At 46.6% G+C, this 19,429-nt stretch overlaps 1 protein-coding gene across 2 annotated transcripts in view; it reads left to right on the forward strand.

The window, feature by feature from the left end:
• Positions 1-19,429, forward strand: part of LOC111149863 (peptidase domain containing associated with muscle regeneration 1) — a 69,709-nt gene that overhangs the window by 7,779 nt on the left and 42,501 nt on the right. Inside the window, exons 2-3 of one of the 2 annotated variants that reach the window (XM_022507167.1) lie at positions 9,582-9,758; positions 15,039-15,167. In XM_022507167.1, coding sequence (XP_022362875.1) covers positions 9,582-9,758; positions 15,039-15,167 — 306 coding nt within the window. Of the gene's footprint in view, positions 1-9,581; positions 9,759-15,038; positions 15,168-19,429 lie in introns of those variants that run through there. The other variant, XM_022507168.1, reaches the window with a different exon arrangement.

Raw genomic sequence — 19,429 nt, forward strand, 5'->3', positions numbered from 1 at the left:
TGAACGCGACATTGCAGAATACCTCACCGTGATGGAGGAGAAGGGGAAGGAGGGAATGTGAATCTGTGCAACGTGGGCTTCTCTTCAGACTTCTGCTGTGGGCCTGGCTGGAAGTCTGATGCCCTCATCACTTACCGCTCTCTGAGAGGGCAGAAGAGCCGTGGAGATGCCCCAGTAACACGGTCAGTCTGGGATCACTGGACAAATGGAATCTGATGAATTCGAGTACAACCGGGGAGTCCTAGGGCTGTGGCCTGACTTCCCGGCTCGATGGGATCCTTGGTGCCAGTCACACGGTCTCCCCTTCCCAAAAGAGGGCACTGTCTGAGCATCCTTCTAATCCCCAGGGGCACTGAGACCCACCACCCTTCCTCACTGTCTCTTCTTCGCTCCACCTGCCTCACTGCACACCCGGAGGCTTGCCCCCAGTTCCCCCATTATCTACCCTGGTGTTTGCCAGCTCTGGTATAACCCAGTTGCTGGGACCCTGATTTGCACACCCTGAAGCGGTCTGGGCTCTTCGCGCTGGGTCTGTATCCCACAGCGACAGCACGTGACTTGGAGTTAGTTTTGAGCTGCTCATCGACCCGTTGTTTGCTGTTTCTGGGAACTTCTTTGTTCCTGCCTTTGCTAAATATTGTTCCCGTTGTCATGCAATGTGGCTTCTCCCTCTGCGCTAGCACGGCCTGCCTCCTCTCTCTGCCCTGACTTGTTTCAGACTGGATAACCACAGTGGCAATGGGTGAGGCATAAAATCGGTTGTTCCTTCAAGGGCTATCCTGCAAAAGTGGACTCGAGTCGCTGTGACCTCATTGAAGACTCAGCCCTCACGTTTCATAGTTGTGAAATGCACCTTTGGTATGGATGTGCCTGTGTTTGAATACACAGGCACGCAGAAGAGGAGAGATGTGGATGGGTGTGACTGTGTGTATATGTAGGGTGTACAGTATTGTGGTTTAAAGTATGGGCCAGGGTTTGACTCTGTCGCTTATGGCTGCTTTTCTCGAGCAGGTTCCTTAACTTCTTCCATGTGACCTTCCCACCTTCCACCCTATAGACTGAGGATAATAGTATCTTTTGAGTGTAGTGCTGGGGTTAAATGAGAAAAGACTTAAAAGGCTTAGTGGAGCATCTTGCAAAAAAGGAGTGCTCTAGAAGTGAGAACTGTCCCTGCCTTCTACTGTTCTTTTACGAGCTCACGTTTCACAGGGAATTGAAAGGAAATACTGGGTGTTCTGTCTGTAGTAGGATGGGAGTTATGAGGTCTTGCGTCCCTAACAGGCGATGTTGCCCCTGACCCCCTGTCGTGATTCCAGAGTGGAATCCTCAGGCAGGAAGTTGCCGCAACCTCATCGGGTTCTAGCTTGCAGAGTTGGGGCAGGTAGCTCTGAGGAGGGCTTGTCTGCTCTGCACTCCTGCCACCTTAGGGCTTAATGAACCGGACATACCATCAAAAATGCATCATCCTCACTCAGCATCCGTCCACACTTGACCTGTGCTGCTGGCCAGCTGGCTTTGGTAGAAGGAAAATCTGCCTTCTGCCTGGCACAGTGACCGTGGATATGAAGTCAGTAACACTAACTCTGGAAGCTATTGGCAAGGAGGTAGATGTGGACCCAGACTCCTGTGTGGCCTTGACATGCTCTGATTCAGAAGGAAGAGTTTGGAAGTGTGAAAGAGGGACTGGCGGGGGCAGGGGATGGGGGAATAGTTTGTAGAATTCTCGGGTCCAGGGAAATCCACACTGGATTTTTAGGGGCTAGCTTAAGTTTTATTGCTTTCAACTTAGCCATTCTAATGCTTCACTTGATGTCGTATTTGCTGAATTCTATTGCCAAGTACTTTTAGACGCATTATTAAATGTTTTTCGTAGTATCCAATTCTACTAAAAAAATAAGATCCAGGCAGCTCATATTCCAACAATTGAAATAACCCAGAAGCAGCTGTCCTTCAAGAATTTACAGCACCACAGTTGCTGAGGATAATGGCAACTGGGGATTCTGCCAAATGCCAGAGTTTAGGTTTTGTTCCCTTGGACTATGGATGTAGAATTTCTATTTCTAGAAGAGAAGCAGCAGGAGGTAAACCATGTCCTATTTAAATAGGTGTCTGAAGAGGGGTGTTAGAGATCTAGAAGCAAGGGGAGGAGCTCAGAATGCCATGATTTTAATATGAGCCTAAAAATGCCGTGTATGTGTGGGCCTCAGGAGAAGACATTATTACTCACCCGCTTCACTCTCGTAGCCATCTGTGCCTTAGCCCGAGATGGGATGGCTTTGTATCTTGCAGAGCAGGATAGTAATGTCTTGATAAATCTGCAGTTTTTCTTTCAAAGCCCTTTCTGCTCATTGCCTTCTTCGGTCACAGGGACGTCAACAGCCCCATCAACTTTACATCTATCCACTTGCAGCTTTGGGCTAAGGCGCCTTGTCTACCACGACAGTCCACCAGCATACAAGAGAGACAAACTCAGGATTAACATCTGGGGGGTCTGATTCCCAAATATGTCCATCTCATCAGTGCTGCATTCGTGACACTGCGAGGTCAGAGGTGGGAACCCTCTAGAATCCAGGTAGCGTGTTGGAAGGAATAAGATTCTGGCCCTAGAAAGGGGTGGGTTCACCTGAAAACAGCGCCACCTGGGGCAATGTACTTACCCTATCTCTTCCTCAGTTTCTTCATCTGTTAAGTGAAGAAACTCAGACTTACTCTGAAGGCTGGCCGGGAGGATTCATGAGCAGTTATAGGTCCAGGGCTTGGAAGCATTCCCTGGGGGTGCTGGGACCTGGGGTGCCTAGAACGATGAAGGCAGTGGCACAGTGGAGAGCAGCCTGCTTTATAAAGGTGAGCAGGGAAATCAGGTGACAAACTCATTTTTGTCTCCCTGTCCCTCCTCACAGTACACATGCCCCCAAACCATACTCCTATGGACTCCATTAAAAGTTTTATCACTTCTGGTATCCAGAGGGAGTGATGAAAACCTTGAATCCACAGTTGTCATTATCTCATTAACAAGAGGAGCTGTGGGAGGGCGCAGCCAAGGTCACGGAGGTGGGGAATCCAGCCAGGCTGGCTGACAGGAAGGTTCTCAAAGGTTCAGGAGGACACATGGAGTCTGCAAGCTTTCCCTGTCCTGTGACTCTCAGTCTTGCCTGCCTGGGGTTTGCTTGTCATCAATCCTGATCCTGTGAGCAGGTGACCTGACCCTGGGGCCATCAGGAAAGTTGTAGGCTGTGGAACCGTCCTCAGTCTGGGGAGCACAAATCCCACTGGAGGCGGGGGGCTGGGATTGAGGGGCCCAAGCTTTCCAGTTGGATCTCCCGCTGAGGCAGACATCTTTCTTCCTCCCTCTGGTCTCAGAAGGTTTCTAGAATGCAGGATGGTAAAGACTCGGTAGAGGTGTTACTTACATGTGGTTAGCTGGGGGGACCCAGAGGTTTGGGTGGACAGAAAGGAGGAATGACACAGAATGAAAGCACCTTTCTTTGCCACCTTCTGGGGTGGTCTCCGTCTGGGCCTTTAATCTGACAACTGATGTCTCAATCATGCGAGGAACAGGCTGACCTTGTTTTCCAGAAGAATCCTCTGAGGTTTTTCAGATGGACCTTAATAGCCATCAGGGTCAACATATTTCCTTAAAATCTGGTGTTGAGCGCCTGGCCCTCGGAGACCACGCTCTGGGGGATGCAGTTGCTTCTCGCTATCCTGAGGAGGTAAGCACCTCCTGTTGGAGGGATCCCCTGTCCGCCACCTTGTCAGCTGGGGAGAGACAGATCAGGGCTGGCAGGCCTCCTGGCGGACTCTCAGGCTGCTGAGGGAACCCACATTACAGGTAAAGATGACGCCAGTGGCTTTCTTCCAGCCCTTCATTTATTTGATGGCCTCTCTGTGAAGCCGTGCCTGCCCCAGTTCCTCAGCGTGGCCGTCATGGCCTCAGGATTCCCATGGTCAAAGCAGGACCAGGGGGAAGTGCCTTCCATTTTCCAAAGCAAGTTCTGGAAGAAGCCAAGTGGACCCATGGAAATGGACTCCCCCCTGGTGAGGAGACATCGGGGTGGCCTCATGCCCCACCAGCATGGCCACTGAGAGGGCCCTCAGGGCAAAGCTCAGGACACCGAAGTCCTTTGTGACTCTCTTGCTTTCATTTGCCCTGATTTAAGAAAGAGGGAAAGGGGATACCTGCACACAGGGTAATTATGCAGCAACTTAAAACCACTCTTGAAGACTACTCAGTGTCAAGAGAAGACATCTCGAATCTGAGGGAAAAAAAGGCAGTTTCTTTCTTTCTTTTTTTTTTTTTTTTTAAGATTTTATTTATTTATTTGACAGAAGCAGCCAGAGAGGGAACACAATCAGGGGGAGTGGGAGAGGGAGAAGCAGGCCTCCCACCGCGCAGGGAGCCCAATGCAGGGCTCAGTTCCAGGACCCTGGAATCATGACCTAAGCCGGAGGCAGACGCTTAACCACTGAACCACCCAGGGGCCCCCAAAAAGCAGTTTCTAACACAGAACATGATCTGTGATCAGTTTGGGGAAGAAGACGGTCCACATGTGTCAGTATCTGCATGTGGGTGTGTATGTCCATTGAAATAAGACAATTTGAAGGATGGACAGCAAAATATTAACGTTATTCCCAAATAGTTTGTATTCCTTTATTTACGATTTTATTTTGGAAGCTTTCATAAGAAATTATTTATGTTAAAACGTGTCATGTTTGATTAAAGAAAAAATAATATTTTATCTAACGGAAGAGCTTGGGGTGAATAAATGTGCTCGGCGCCGGAGCTCTCAGAGCTTGATTTTGTCACACTTTCTATGTGCTTCTTTCCTGGGAATCACTGATGGGACAGAACACCTCGGCCGCTTGTACAGGGCTTTGTTCCTAACTATGGAAGGCAAAGGGAGACATGCGCACCTCTGGCTGGTCAAGCCGGGGCTCGTCCTGGCCTGTTTCCCCCTGAGCTACAGCCTTGTTCACCTCCCTAGGCGATCCTACTTGCCTCCCTTCTTCCCAGAATTAATTCTCTAGAAAGGTTTTGACATTTCTCTTTACTTCTCCTCCTCCTTAGTGCTTTTCCTTGTTTTCTTCTCTGGTAAAGTGAGGTAGTAGGGCTACATCATTTAAACTTTAAAGAAAATATATTACTGGTCTCACTGGGTCCCGTTGAAGGTTGAATTGCATGAACAGCGTAAAAGCATTTACTTACACAGATGCCGAACGGCTTTAGTATACACCCATGACAACATCCAGTAACTTCTGTCCTTCGGGCTTCTCTCAGGGCTGGCCTTTTGCACCATAATGAAATTCCCTGAAATCTGGACAGCTAAAGCCAAGTGACCAGCACGCTCTTTCTGCAAAGGTAATTCTAATAAATGGAGAAAAAGCAGTCCAGGAAGTTGCTTTTGTCTGCGTATTGCCTTTTGAAATCTCTTCAGCTGGCCAACTTTAGGTATTTCTTATAGAACATTTCACTCATCTATTTATTTCTCACACATATATTTTGGGAGCACTTTCTTGTCTCTGTTAAAGCTAGGGAGAAAGCAGGGGGATGGGCTTGCCAGACCAGAGGGGACAGGCTCGAGTCACCAAAGCATTAAAACCATTGTCTCAGCCTCTGCCTTCGGCTCAGGTCATGATCTCAGGGTCCTGGGATGGAGCCCTGCATCAGGGGGTCTCTGCTCAGCAGGGAGCCTGCTTCCTTTCCTCTCTCTCTGTGGGTCTCTCTGCCTACTTGTGATCTCTGTCTGTCAAATAAATAAATAAAATCTTAAAAAACAACAACAACAACAAACCATTGTCTCTTCTGGCTCTTCCACAGATGTCTACCCGTGATCTGATTTAACCCCCTGACCCTGTGAGTCCTCTAGATTTGGTGCTAACGTCCATCCTACATTTTCCTAATCATGGTTGGCGATGGCGTGTGTTTGCCGCGTCTGTTTGCCCAAAGCTGCCTCCTCTGTGAAACCGTGACTTCCACGAGGCTGGGGATGGTGTCTGATTTTCTCTCCATCGTGTCCCAGCACCCAGCTTCTACTGGCCCAGGTGGACTCTTGGGAAATACTTGTATGTTGAAAGAATGGATTCATCAGTTCACCTGTACTCTTGGGACTGTGCTCAGGGGGGAAACTCAGGGGTTAAATGACTTGCTGTGGGTCCAATTTTTTGTTTCTTGTTTGAGAAGACACAAGTTCCCAGTGGATGCTGTAACAAATTGTCACAGACTTATTAGTAACTTAAAACAGCACACCTTTATTTCTTATAGTGAGGCTTTTGAGGCTTTTGAGGCTAAAACAAAGGTGCCAGCGGGCCTGCATTCCTTCCTGAGGCTCCAGGGGGGGGAATCTGTTTCCTTCCCTTGTCCGGCTTCTAGAAGCTGCTGTCTTTCCTTGGCTCATGGTCCCTCACTCCATCTTCAGAGCACATCAGTCCAGTCTCTGCTTCTGCTGTCACATCTCCCTTTCTGATTCTGGCCATCCTGCCTTCCTCTTGCGAGGGGTCCTTGCGATGACATCGGGCCCACCTGGACGATCCAGCCTCCTCTTCCCATCTCAAGATCCTTAAACTGGTTGTGTCTGCAAATCCCTTTTGCCATGTTAAGCAACATTTTCATAGTTTGGGGTGCTAAGATGTGGGCATCTCTGGGAGGATTATTATTCGGTATGCCACACACAGAATCCTTGGAAAGGAGTCAGTTGACTTAACTGCTAGACAGAACGGGCTTCTGGCGATCATTCTCTTTCCATAAGATGACACAATGCCCCAGACCTTACCTATGAAGTTAATATAATGGGCTTGGGAGGGCAGAGGGGAGCTTGCTCATTGAAGTTAAAAGAAATGCCAGTGAAGGCATTTTAGGGAATTAATTCCTGGGTCAAAAGGAGGCCCAGAATATTCCATGGCTAGGCCAGAGGTGAACAAGCCTGCTGCTTAGGGGGAAATGGGCTTCACTCTCTGTTGGAGTAGAGCAGACCCTACTTGGCCTTCCACGTTTAAGTATGAAGTCTTATAAAAGTTGCAAATTATTTTTATCCTGCCATTGTCCTCCTGGGAGTTATTAGCGTTTCTAAATTCTTAGAAAACCTAGAAGGATGTAGTGCTTGCCCTAAGGTGGACAGAGGGAGGGGGTAAGACATGAGGGACACCTGTTTTGGGAGGGGAGAACACACAGGGCTGGACAACCTGGGGGGCTGGAGAGGAGGGGTTTGGACTGAAGGCAGGCAACCTGGACCAGCTGTTCCAGGTCCTTCTCTAAGGATGGAGAGGGTCCAGCTCTGATTCACCAGCAATACATGAGGGTTCCGGTTGCTCCACATCTTGGCCAACTCTTGTTACTTTCCTTTCTTGTAGACATCTAAGTTCTGTGAGGTGGTACCTTTTCATGGTTTTGATCTGCATTTCCCCAGTGACTTGTGACGTCACCCATCTTCTTATGAGTTATTGGCCATTTGTTTAGCTTCTTTGGAGAAATACCTGTTCGTGCTACTTGCCTCCTTAAAACACTTGGGTTGTCTTTTTGTGGTTGAGTTGTAGGAGTTCTCTATGTATTTTTGATATTAAACCCATATCAAATATTTAATTTGCAAAACTTTGCTCCCATTTTGTAGACTGTCTTTTTACTTCCTTGACAATGTCCTTTGCTGCACAACATTTTTAAAATGTGATACAGTCCAGCTTATCTGTTTTTCTTTTGTTGTTCAAGTTTAAGTGTCATTTCTAAGGATTGATGGCCAAATACGATGGAGATGTACTCTTGTGTTTTCTCCTGCTCTTTTTCACTTTTAACCAGTAAGTTCTCATGTGTATTTGAGAAGCCATTCGCGTCATCGGGCCAACATCAGAAACCTGGGAAGCTCAGCTAAGTCTGTCCTGGTGTCTGTCCTAGACGGGCCCGCAGAGTAGTGGGGAAAACAAAACTTTGCTAGTGACACGATCACAGTAATCACTCCCAGTCATTCCCAAATGCCAGTGTGAAGATCTTTGCCAGTCTGCCGAAGTTTGTGGGAAAAGAAATGAGAGCATTTTTAATATAGCTAATTTTTTTCCATTTAAGGTACTGTCCCTTATTATGCAAGTGGTTCCTTTGTTTCTTTCTTTCTTTTTTAAAGATTTTATTTATTTATTTGACAGACAGATCACAAGTGGGCAGAGAGGCAGGCAGGGAGAAGGTGGAGGAAGCAGGCTCCCCGCCGAGCAGAGAGCCTGATGCGGGGCTCGACCCCAGGACCCCGGGATCACTAACTGAGCTAAAGGCAGAGGCTTTTAACCCACCGAGCCACTCAGGCGCTCCACAAGTGGTTCCTTTCTATGAAGCTAGAAAGTTCTTATGACCTGAGGCTGACAGGAGATGGTGATGGTTTCTCTAGATGCTTCTACCTGGCAGAATAAGGATGATCAACTCAGTGTCAGACTTCCAAATTTAGAGGAGGAAAATAGAAGACTAAACTGAGAAATTTGAGAGGTTAGAAGTCACCGCAGATGCTAGCGTGGGTTTATGTGGGCCTGCAAATCATGTTGGGGGATCCCTGCCCAGAGTTTTAAGGGAAGCCTTCACAGAGGAGCCAGATTCTCTTTCTCCCTCAAAAATCTGACCTATTTCTTCTTCAATCGTCGTCTTTGTGCAAAACTTTGAGACATGGAGAGTAGGGAAGAAAGAATAGCAAATCAAAGCTCAGTCTGTTTCTTGGACTGGGTTCCCCTGGGCAGCCGCCGACTGATTCCCCTTATAGATTTTACCAGATGGTTTTTCTTTTTCATTTACTTAAGGTATGTTTTAAAAAAGAAAGAAAGACAGAAGTCCTACCCAGAAAGGAATTTTTTTTTTTTCTCATGGGAAAGAACACTCAGTTGTATTTGGGGACTGAATGAAGTTCTGCCAATGACTTCACCCTGGTAGAGCACTGAAATTCTCCCAAACATACTAATTAAGATACTTTTTGTCTTTTCTGTTGGTTTTAGCTTTGAAGATACGATAAAAATGGCATGCTGCGAAATTGAGGAGCCAAGTTTGGAGGAAATGACATGGTCTCTATTTGGCAGTTAGCCTTGAACTTGAATGACCTAGTCTAGCAAAGGTTCTCCAAACTTGTTTGATGGCCCCAGCACCTGGGCTGTGCTGGACAATCGTTCAGCTGAATGGTTCCTCCTGGAGTTGTGCAGTGCACAACCTATGCAGCTGTAAGCAGTAGCCTGATATACCTCAGCAAAAATAGAAATGAGCATAGACACTCAAGAAATGTATGCTTGTTTATAAATTATTTTTGTGCATATCCACTTAGATTATAGATGGATAAAACATGAGCTCTTTTCCTTGTTTTTTTTTTTTTTTTTAATTTAAAAAATAAAAATGAATACTATTTTAAACAGAATTTCACCTGTGCCCCAGGGGATGGTTTTGGACACCCTTCAGGGTAGGCCACCCTAGTTTGGAGACACCAGCCTAGGAAGAATTCACATGGCCTTCTCTATTATTCGGGCAGGGCAATGCATTTTTACGCCAAGTTTGCTTTGTGGTTACAGAGTACTTACTGGTCTAACCCCTTCCTACCAGAACCCCTGTCCTCAGCTGCTGCTTCCCATTTCAGAGTACACGGTCATTAATGAAGCCTGCCCTGGAGCCGAGTGGAATATCATGTGTCGGGAGTGCTGTGAATACGATCAGATCGAGTGTGTCTGCCCCGGAAAGAAGGAAGTAGTGGGTTACACCATCCCTTGCTGCCGGAATGAGGAGAATGAATGTGACTCCTGCCTCATTCACCCAGGTGAGTGTGGAATGGAGGCCTCAGGCTGCCTTTGTGTTTTCCCGAGGGTCGTGAATGGGAAGAGGCCAATCACTTAACTTTGGGCAGGCAGATATCAGAGGCTGTGATGTCATGATACTAAAAGTGGCATAATCCTGACTGTTCTAACTTCAGGCAAAGGAAGTAGAAGAATTAGGACCCTTTTCACCGTTAACATTATAAATCTGTGAATTCATCCACTCATTCATTCATTTGACAAAAGACTCAGCAGCTCCTGTGGACCATATCAGATACTGGGAATACAATGATTAAAAAAAAAAAAAGACACATTCCCTGCATTCCCGGAGCTTGCAGCCTGGTGGGGGAGATGGAGAAGTGAGCAGGCAGCTGTGGTACAGTGTGGTGAGCGCTGTGAGAGAGAAGCACAAGGTACCATGGGAATGTTGGGGGTGTCGGAGTCTTCCTGGAGGAGGTGATATGTGTGCTGAGGATGGAAACAGCAAACTGAACAGGGTGGAGGGGATCTGATAGAGAGATCAAGCCATAGAGGAGAGCATGTGCTAAGGCCCTGTGGTGAGAGAAAGCTTGGGGTTTTGGGAATTTCAAGTTCCTTGGTCTGGCTGAAGGTATGTGTATGAGTGTGTGTATGTGTGTTTGTGTGTGTGTGTGTGATGAAAAATATGGAGAGTGATAGACAAAGAGAAAACATTATAAGAGAACAATCTCAGGAAGAGAACAGGGCCAGACCCTGAAAGGTTTGCATGTTGCACTATGACTTCAGGTTATATCCTGAAGCTATTTTATCTATATCAGAGATCTTTGAGTGAAGACATGAAAGCTGATTTTCTCTGTGGCTGCAGTATGGAGAAAGGATTGGAGGAAGGCCAGGGCAGGAGCAGGGGAGGAATAACAGGACCTTAATGAATGTAGAAGCCCTGTGCATGGAGAGGGGTGGAAGGATTTCAGAGATACGCAGAAGAGTGGAATTGACAACAATTTGAGATTGGCCGCTTGGGGAAGGGAAGAGCAGAAGTCAAGCATGAGGCTCTGGCTCTGAGCTGGACATTTAAGAGGTGGTCCCAGTAATAGGAGAGCATCTGAAGGTGAGACGGGACCTTCCCAGGTCACAGCCTGCATTCCCTTGCCTTCTTCCAAACCACCATATCTCCACCAACCAGGGGACAGCGACTGTCTTTTCTGCCTGTCTGCCTGGAGGCCCATGTGGACACTGAGCCTCAGACTGAAGGTGTTTCCAGCATGATTAGCAAGTCATAGAACAATTTCTAGGTGCTTTCCTATCTGCTGCTTGGCATATCTGACTTTTCCCAGGGGAGTCTTACATTTACCTTTTAGGCAGATCAAAAGGAGGACATAGAGAGTTTCCAACATACTTTCCTTAGGCTGAAGACCGAAAGGATGTCAAAAGTGCATTTGGGGGAATTTCTCTCATTTCTGTCTTTCCCCTTCTTTTGCAAACACACAGCATGACGCACATAACTGCCAGGAACTTTCTTTTGTGGGAGGCTATAGAAGTAGAAAGCAAATGGGACTCAAGTAAACAAATAATACTTTTAAACCATCTTCCTTCTTAGACGAGAGCAATGCTGAATTTGAAAATTGGAGTGACCTCAGTATAGCCTTTGTACATTTTGATTTAGAAAAGAAATCCACTGCCCGAGTTCCCTGACAGTGAGCATGTTTTGTAGGGACATAGTGGAGGAATCCCTGCAAATTTTCTAAGGTCATTTTGAGAGCTCAACCAGGATCTCCCGACTAGGGGTCCTTGGCAGTTGTATGGAAGTCTTTGAATAATTTTCAATATTTTCAGGAGTCTAGAAGTCACCTTTGAGGTGAGAGTGGACTCACTCTCTCGCTGGAGAGAGAGCTCCAGAGGTGGTGTTTGTCCTTCTTACTGTATTGTACAGACAGCAGTCCCCACCTGCCTCAACCACACACGACAGCTTCCTGTTACGTCATTCTGGAGGCGCCCAACGTCACGCCCTTGAACGGTGCTGGGAACCATCTTTGGATCTAAGTAGAGGAGAGCTAGTTACCCTGAAAGGGAAGGGATCTAAGTAGAGGAGAGCTAGTTACCCTGAAAGGGAAGGCTACCTAGAAGCTTCTTTTCTTTTTCTGATTTTCAAAACAGTGAGTTGATATCCTAGCAGTCCCTATTGGTGATCAGAGAGTGTGTGTGTGTGTGATTATGAACTCAGGTACTTTTACTGATGTGGTTTAATCCACTGCAGTCATGATTCATTTTCATGTGTGCATCCCCCAACGTCAGGACCCCGGCGAGCCTCTTGCGTCCTGAGTTCTTCAGATAAGACCACACTAGAGTTTGAAAACTTCCCTGATTTCCTACGTGACAAGATGTTTCAGAATCTTCTCGTGTCTTTTCTGCCCCAGGTCTGGAATTGGCCATTTCTCCAAGGAATTCTGGTCTGAGGCTACACTCTGGGCTCCTAATGTGTTCCTTGTTACTGGACTGTCACTGTTTCACTAGGACTATTATTTATTTATTTCAAGTGGGTGGGGCTAAGAAATGGCATTTTTAAAAAAAGAAAAAAATGAGTCAATGCTGATACTCGAGTTCAAATGTAATATTCCAAGGTTGTTTAATTAACTTGGTTGACTTTGTATATCTTTTCTGTCATGTGGACAGCCTGTTTCCTAATAATATTAACCTGATCACTTGTTGCTTGGTTTTATAGCATAATATAACCGCACAAAATAGCAATAGCACTGATTTTGTTTGCAGTAGCACCATTAATACTAATAAGACCACTGATGGTGTTGGCTTTTATTGACCTTAGACTATATCCCACTCAATATGCATAGTCAAAATTCAATGTTTTGAAGCCAACTGATGTCGTCCTTTTGTCTGTGGTCTTACACCACCTACTTGATACATAGAAAGGTTTATTATTTCCATCTGTTTTCTATATTTGACAACATAAGCAAATATATGTTTGTGTATACATATATATATATATCTTTCCCCTTCTTGCACAAAAGATCGCCTACGAGAAACGCTGCTAACTACCTTGCTTTTTTCTCTTGACAGTATCTGCTGGCTATCACTCACTGACAGTATAAAGCCATTTTTTTTCTTTTATTTTTACAGTTGCCTATAACTGCATTGTGAAGGTTGGTGTAGTTTATGAGTATTTGGGTTGTTTCCAAGCTTTTGCTATTATAAATAACACTACAGTGAGTAGTCTCATGCATACATCATTTAGTATTTTTGCAGTGTTCTTTGGGTTAAGTCCCTGGGAGAGAGACCGCTGAGTCAGAGAGAGGGGTGTATGTCGTGTTGCCAACCTTTGCCTTGTCCGCCTTGCACTTGGCATTCACAGCAGCCGCCTGTGAGGGCGCTGTGTTCCCAAAGCCTCGCAACACAAATTGTGAATTTTTGCCAACCTCAAGGGTGAGAAATGGGATTGCGGCATGGTTTTAGAATTTCTGTTGTTTCTCTCATCATGGTAGACAACTGTCTCTTTTCCGGTGGCGGTGGTTGCAGGCAGGTGAGCATCCATGCTCACAGTCACAGAGGTGTCAGTAGTGATGTCCAATGGTCTCCAGCAGACCTGGGGCCCTCTCTGGAACAAGTCTGCTGTATATGTTCATATGGTTCCAGGCTATGTAGCTCTGAACTCGAGCCTCTGGCTTTTGTGGCAAAGCTGTGAGCTCCTGAGTGTCTTTTTGTAATAGCCTTGCTCACCTTCATCACCTGGCTGGTTTTTCTGGCTTGGGACCTAAAAGCCTTGAAGTTACCGTGCTGAGAGTGAAGGTTGTCAGGGCCACTGGGGGCAGACTCTGAGTCTGTTCCTCCTCAGTGGCGCAGTGGATAGGGAACCAAAGAGGGGCAAGGGGCACGTGGGGTAAGATGGCCTTGGGAAGAGCAGTGATGCCACTGGGACCCTGCTGTGGGCCACATGAGCTACTGGAACTGGGTGAATCATATTAGCAGCTCTTTGGTGGGAGGAAACACTGGGACGGGGAAGCCACGTCAGGTGGTGTGCAAGGCGAGGACCACGAGCCTCTGTCCTCCAGAAACTGCACAGACATACGCTGCATGTCTGCAGTATGGGTCGAGGAAAACCTCATTTCAGCCAAAATCAAAGCCATGTGCTCTCTGCTCAGGGAAACGCCGGTTATCTCAAACAGCTGAGAAGCCCGGATTCGCAGCTCATCCATCCAGCCACATGTCCGTCTTACTCATTCACCCAAACTGTATTTACTGAACGCTGGCTATGTTGCAGATATTATATTAAGTGCTGGGGATATGCTGTTGAACGAGATGCAGTTCCTGACTTCGGACTGTCATAGGAAAACAGATAACAGGCAGTTAAGATTGCGCATGACGTATGCAATGGTGGGGATAAGACGAGCGGAGGTATGGGAGTGCAGAACAAGGAGCACAGTTCACTTCTGGGGTGTACGTACTATGTGCCAGGCCCTTTATATGTGTTAATTTAATTTTTAAAACAACCTTAAGAGGCAGGTAAAATTTTTTAACCCTTGTTTTACAGATGATGACATTGGGGCACAGAGACCTCAAGCAGTTTGCTCAAGGAAACACAGCTGAACCATGGCAGAGCCTGAACGTAGCTCTCCATTTTGATAAGTGGGATTGGATTATCTCTTTCATCACAGTCGCCCCTCCCCTCCTCCAAGAGACTGTGTTATAAAAATGACCCTTACCGGGGAACCTCTCAACCCTGTCTGGCGTGACCTGCTGGTGGGGGCAGCTCGGCACCTTCCAGGGTGAGCCCATTATTAGGCATCAGGGTTGTTTCCAGTGGCATACTTTTGTTATAGAAGTATAGGACATAGAAGAATATTTAATGGAACAGGGAGATACTCTCTATTATGACATGAAAAAATGAGCAATGAAAGCAGAATATACGATATAGAGTGTAAGCCTAGTTTTTTTTTTTTTTTAATTGTTTTTCTACATACACAGAGAGAGTGTGTTACTAGAAGTTGTTCCCAGGCAATGGCCCTTTAGGTGTTCTTAATTTCATTCTATTTGCTTGCCTGAATTTTCTCAATATTCCATGAGAAACATGTGGAGTGTCCGCCACTGACTTGGAACACGGTTCGGACCACCCTCCTAGACTTCTTGCTGCGAATTCTGGTGACTCTGGCATTTTCCTAGGAATGAGCATTTTCCCCCCACAAGGGCTCTGGCGCCTTTCCAGGCGAGGCCCTGAGAACGTCCAGCAGCTCTCGCACGCCGCCCATCAGAACCTGCCAGTGCATAATCTGACCCCCTTGTGCTCGCACATGTTCCAGGTTGCACCATCTTTGAAAACTGCAAGACCTGCCGGAACGGCTCATGGGGCGGCACGCTGGACGACTTCTACGTGAAGGGGATCTACTGTGCCGAGTGCCGTGCGGGCTGGTACGGAGGAGACTGCATGCGTGAGTAGACCCCGAGGCAGCCCCCTCACACCCCCACCGCCACCCCGCCCTGGTGCAGGCCGCTTTCAAGGCTCAGTTTGCAACAGACTGAGGTTTAGCTGGTTGCAATCTGAGTTCTGGAAAGCTGTGGCCGGAGGGCTTTCTAGGTAAGACTATAAAAAACAAAGATGTGTTTCCATCTGCTGGGTGTGGATTGCGGACATCTGTTCGGAACTGGCGGCAGAAGGTTTACGCCTGCTCTTAAATCTTCTCCTTTCTCCTAAATGCAGCGAAGACATAAGACATTCGGCACACAGCAGGCCTCGTGTCCATTCCAGAAGCAGCTCTGTGTCAGCAGTGGTCAGCAAGCAGTGAATGAGGCTTCAAATATGCTAAGTCCTGTGGTGTGTTTTCAATATGCATTTCTCTTGGTGAATTTCTGGACTCCTGAGTTCAATTCCCGGAACCCACATCAAATTGTCAGCATGCCACTTATCCCAGGAAAGAGAGTCTTTCTGGGTTCTACTTCGTCTCTAAGAATTACTTAATCTTTATTAGGGTTCCCTGCTGAATTTCAATAATCCTTCGAAAATGGAGTGGAAATCTAACCTCTCAATTTCAAACTCCCCTCCGCAGTGCCGGGCAGATGACTATCCCTTTGAGAGTCTGGGGCTGGAGCAAACATGTACAAACTGTTGTTTTGTTGAAGCCTATGTTACATGCTCCCTATTTGAATCAAAGCAGCCGGGGTGAGCTGACAGCCTGAGCAATTTTCCTCTTATGAATGATATTCCCAGTTGGTGGAGATGGAGGATGGAATGCTATTGCTATTCTTTGCCTGATCCAACCTGCAGCAAAATGCCATGAGCATCAAGTGTCTCAGGCGAAGGTTGAGCTGTGTGGTCTGCAACCGAGGACCTGAGCTCTACCTGGAGGAGAAGGGGTATAGTCGTTATTTTCGAATGAACTGGGGAGCCAAATTATCCAGAGTACAGATAATTTTCAGAAGTGCTGGTCTGGGTTGCAGGCCTAAAACTTCAATATCATTTTCAGTGGGTTCTGGGAAACTTAATTTAATAGTTGGTAGGTAATCTTATACATAGGTTAGCTTCCGGATTTAACCCTGGTCTTCCTTTGGCAGCTGTTCTCGGAAGGTGACCTAACATAAGGATCTAGAGTCCGGAATGATGCAGACCTGGTTTAATGATTTTGCCAGTCACTAGCGTTGTGGCCTTGGCCAAGTCATTTAACCTTGTTCAGCTTCGTTTCCTTTTCTTTACAGTGGGTGTAACACTACCTCCTAGGGTTGTTTCAAGAATTCGGTGAGATAATTCATGGGAAGTGCTTAATGCTTTGTCTGGCACATAGTAAAGCCTTAACAAATGCAGTAAATATGTCATTATTGTTCTGTATACTCCTTAATTGCCAAGCTGGTGGGTGGTCCAGAAATAAAACTACTTTCAATGAAAGTTTAAGAAAGACATAATTAGAGATACAATGCACGGTTTTAGATTTCACACTGACCTTTGCGGTATCGGAGAACTTTGGGGTTTTCTCCCCTTTGGATGTGAGAAGTCGCTCTTTTCTTGTGTGAGTAAATGGTGGGGGGGTGGTATGTGATGGGAGGAGCCATCTGCCGACTTCAGCTCACCCATGACCTTAGAGGAAGGGCGAGTCGGTAAAGAGCTGAGATGTTATTCTAAGTACACTGGGAAGCCAAGGAAAACTGTGGACTAGGGTATGGCCGAGGGCTCTGAGAACATAGGTAAGAAAACAGATAATCCCAGGGAGTTAGGGACAGGAGAGGATTCAGAAGGGTGATGGTGGAGCTATGCCTTTGCTCATCAGTGGGTAAGACAGGAAGGTGCTGAAGTCTGTGTGATTCGAGACCCCTTGTTCTTAACCACAGTAGCATCCTGCCTCCACTGGTGGGGGCCTTCCCACAGCTCTGTTTTCATCGAAAAGTGGGAAGCAAAATCTTTGCTGAGGGTGAAGCGGATATATGGCTGCAGCTTGAGAGTATCACAGGTTTGGGACAGCCAAAGGAGGACCCAGGAGAGGCACTGGCTCATGATAAATTAAAGCTTGTCCAAGCAAGACTGAGGACCCCCGGGGAGGCTGGATTTCCACAGAGGTGATGCCGTCCCAACAGGCTGTCTAGCAGCACGGGAGCAGAGGTGAACAAAACCAATAATGCAGTGGCTCCGGGAGTTGGCTGAGACGAGGTTGTCCTGATTGGGACAGACATGAAACCACAAAGAGCCTGGAGAAGGGATAGGATGAGCAGTGTCAGTGGGTTGGAAAAGCAGGCACAGTGGTAATAAAAGAGTCGAACACGGAGGCAGGAGGGGTGTTATGGTCATAGAACAGAATTTCCAAGTGGATGCTTTTGGGAGTAGTGGTGATAATGTGTTCATTTATATTCGTCGCTTTTCTTCCGTGTAACAAACCCATCTCAAAAGGACAAATGTTTATTTTCCTTTTTCATGGGTCTGTGGCTTGGCTGGGGTCCAGCCGATTTCAGCTGGGTGGGCCTGGGTTACACACCAGCTTCCGGGCTCAGCCCAAAGGAGCAGCAGCTACTTGGGACATGTTCTTCTCAAGGTGGGTTGCAAAAACATTAGGGGCCGAGCCAAACACACAGGTACATTCAGGGCCTCTACTTGCATCATACCCATGAACTTTCCAGAAAGAAGTCACATGGCCAAGCCCCAGATCAGTCAGGTAGGGAAGTAGATACCATCCCAAGGAAGAGGGGTACAAATATTTCCTAAACAGTACTCCAGTTGCTCTGTATAAATAAATGAGTCTGTTTAGGGGACAGGGCAGGGAAGGGAAAGGATATTTGCCTATAGAAGACTGCTAAAGCAAGCAGTAATAAGACGGAGGATAGCAGGAGCCTTTCCCAATAACACCCATTGGTTGAGTCTTGGGTTTGGCCTCCGTGTAAAAGTTGGCTGCATATGGAGTCTGACTGGTTGGATAGTGATGGTGTCCATATGTAAATTCAGGGCTTTCTTGAGGCTAGCAAAACTGGCTCAGGCAACTAGGAAAGAGGAGGGAGAGCATGATTCCTTTTTCTATCCATCCATTCAAAACACATTGCCTGAACGGATGCTCCTAGGTGCTGGGCGTACAGTGAAGGGCAAGGCGGACATGGTTCCTGCCATTCTGGAGCTTGCGATTTAGAGAGGAGAGACCAATAAATAAATAACTAAATAAATAAATAAATAAATAAATAAAAATAAAAAAGAACTGGAATGTGGTCACTGCTATGAGACAAACAGGATAATGGTCAGATTCCTGTCTCATTCCGCGATGGTTCCGGTACGCTTGTTAAATTTCATTATGTTCTGAAAGCCTCTTTGCACACACTGGGTGTTATTTGATCCCTGCCATAAGCATTTATGATGCATTTCTTACGGGCTGGCCACCAGAGAGAACCGTGAGCCCTCACCGCGTTCACAGTCCATTATGGAAACAGGGCTTGACCGTTCGAAGACATCAATATGATGGTATTAGGTTCTTATCACCAGCACCTCATATTGGCATTAAATAAATGATGGGAATTCAAAGGAGGAAGTAATTCATTTCAACCATTTGCTGAATGCCTGCCTGGGGCTGGGCATGCACTGCCTCCTTCTACTAGGAGGGAGCTGAACCCGGGGAGGCCTGTTCCTGGGCTGGCGCAGTGCAAGCATTTACCCAGTAGATGGCACCCAAGTGATCTTTTCAGGCTCTTTAATCCTGAAGGACGGCTTCTTGCTGAGCAGCCTCTGTAGAGTCCTGGCATTTTTTCTGGAGTGCCATAGAGACCCTGGGAAGGAGAAGTGACAGGCAAACACCAGAAAGGATCAGAATATTTTATATTTAATTATAGAATATGCGGAAGAGAGCCAGTGTTAGAGCACCTTTATCTGCTTGCTGTCCTTGACAATCTTTGTGATAATTAGCATTAGCCTAACTTATGACAGTCTTAGAACCCATTATGTGACGGGGTCACTTATAACTGTTGACAAGTCATATTAACAAAGAGAAGAGGAGAAGGGCCCGAGGTCCCTGAGCCCAGGAGAGGACTTTACTCACATCCTCTTGCCCAGGAAAGATTGGTTTAGTAAACTCAGAATATTCTGGCTACGGAAAGGAGCTAATTCTTTCTTCCTTCCCCCAACTTTTTATTTTGACAAATTTTATATTTACAAAGAGCTGAAAAAGTAGCACATTCATAGCCTTCACCTGGATCCACCAATAATCACTTTCTCACATCTTTCTCTCTCTTTTAT

This window comes from Enhydra lutris, unplaced genomic scaffold, assembly GCF_002288905.1.
Source record: "Enhydra lutris kenyoni isolate GAN:26980312 unplaced genomic scaffold, ASM228890v2 scaffoldscaffold22, whole genome shotgun sequence".
Taxonomy (NCBI): domain Eukaryota; kingdom Metazoa; phylum Chordata; class Mammalia; order Carnivora; family Mustelidae; genus Enhydra; species Enhydra lutris.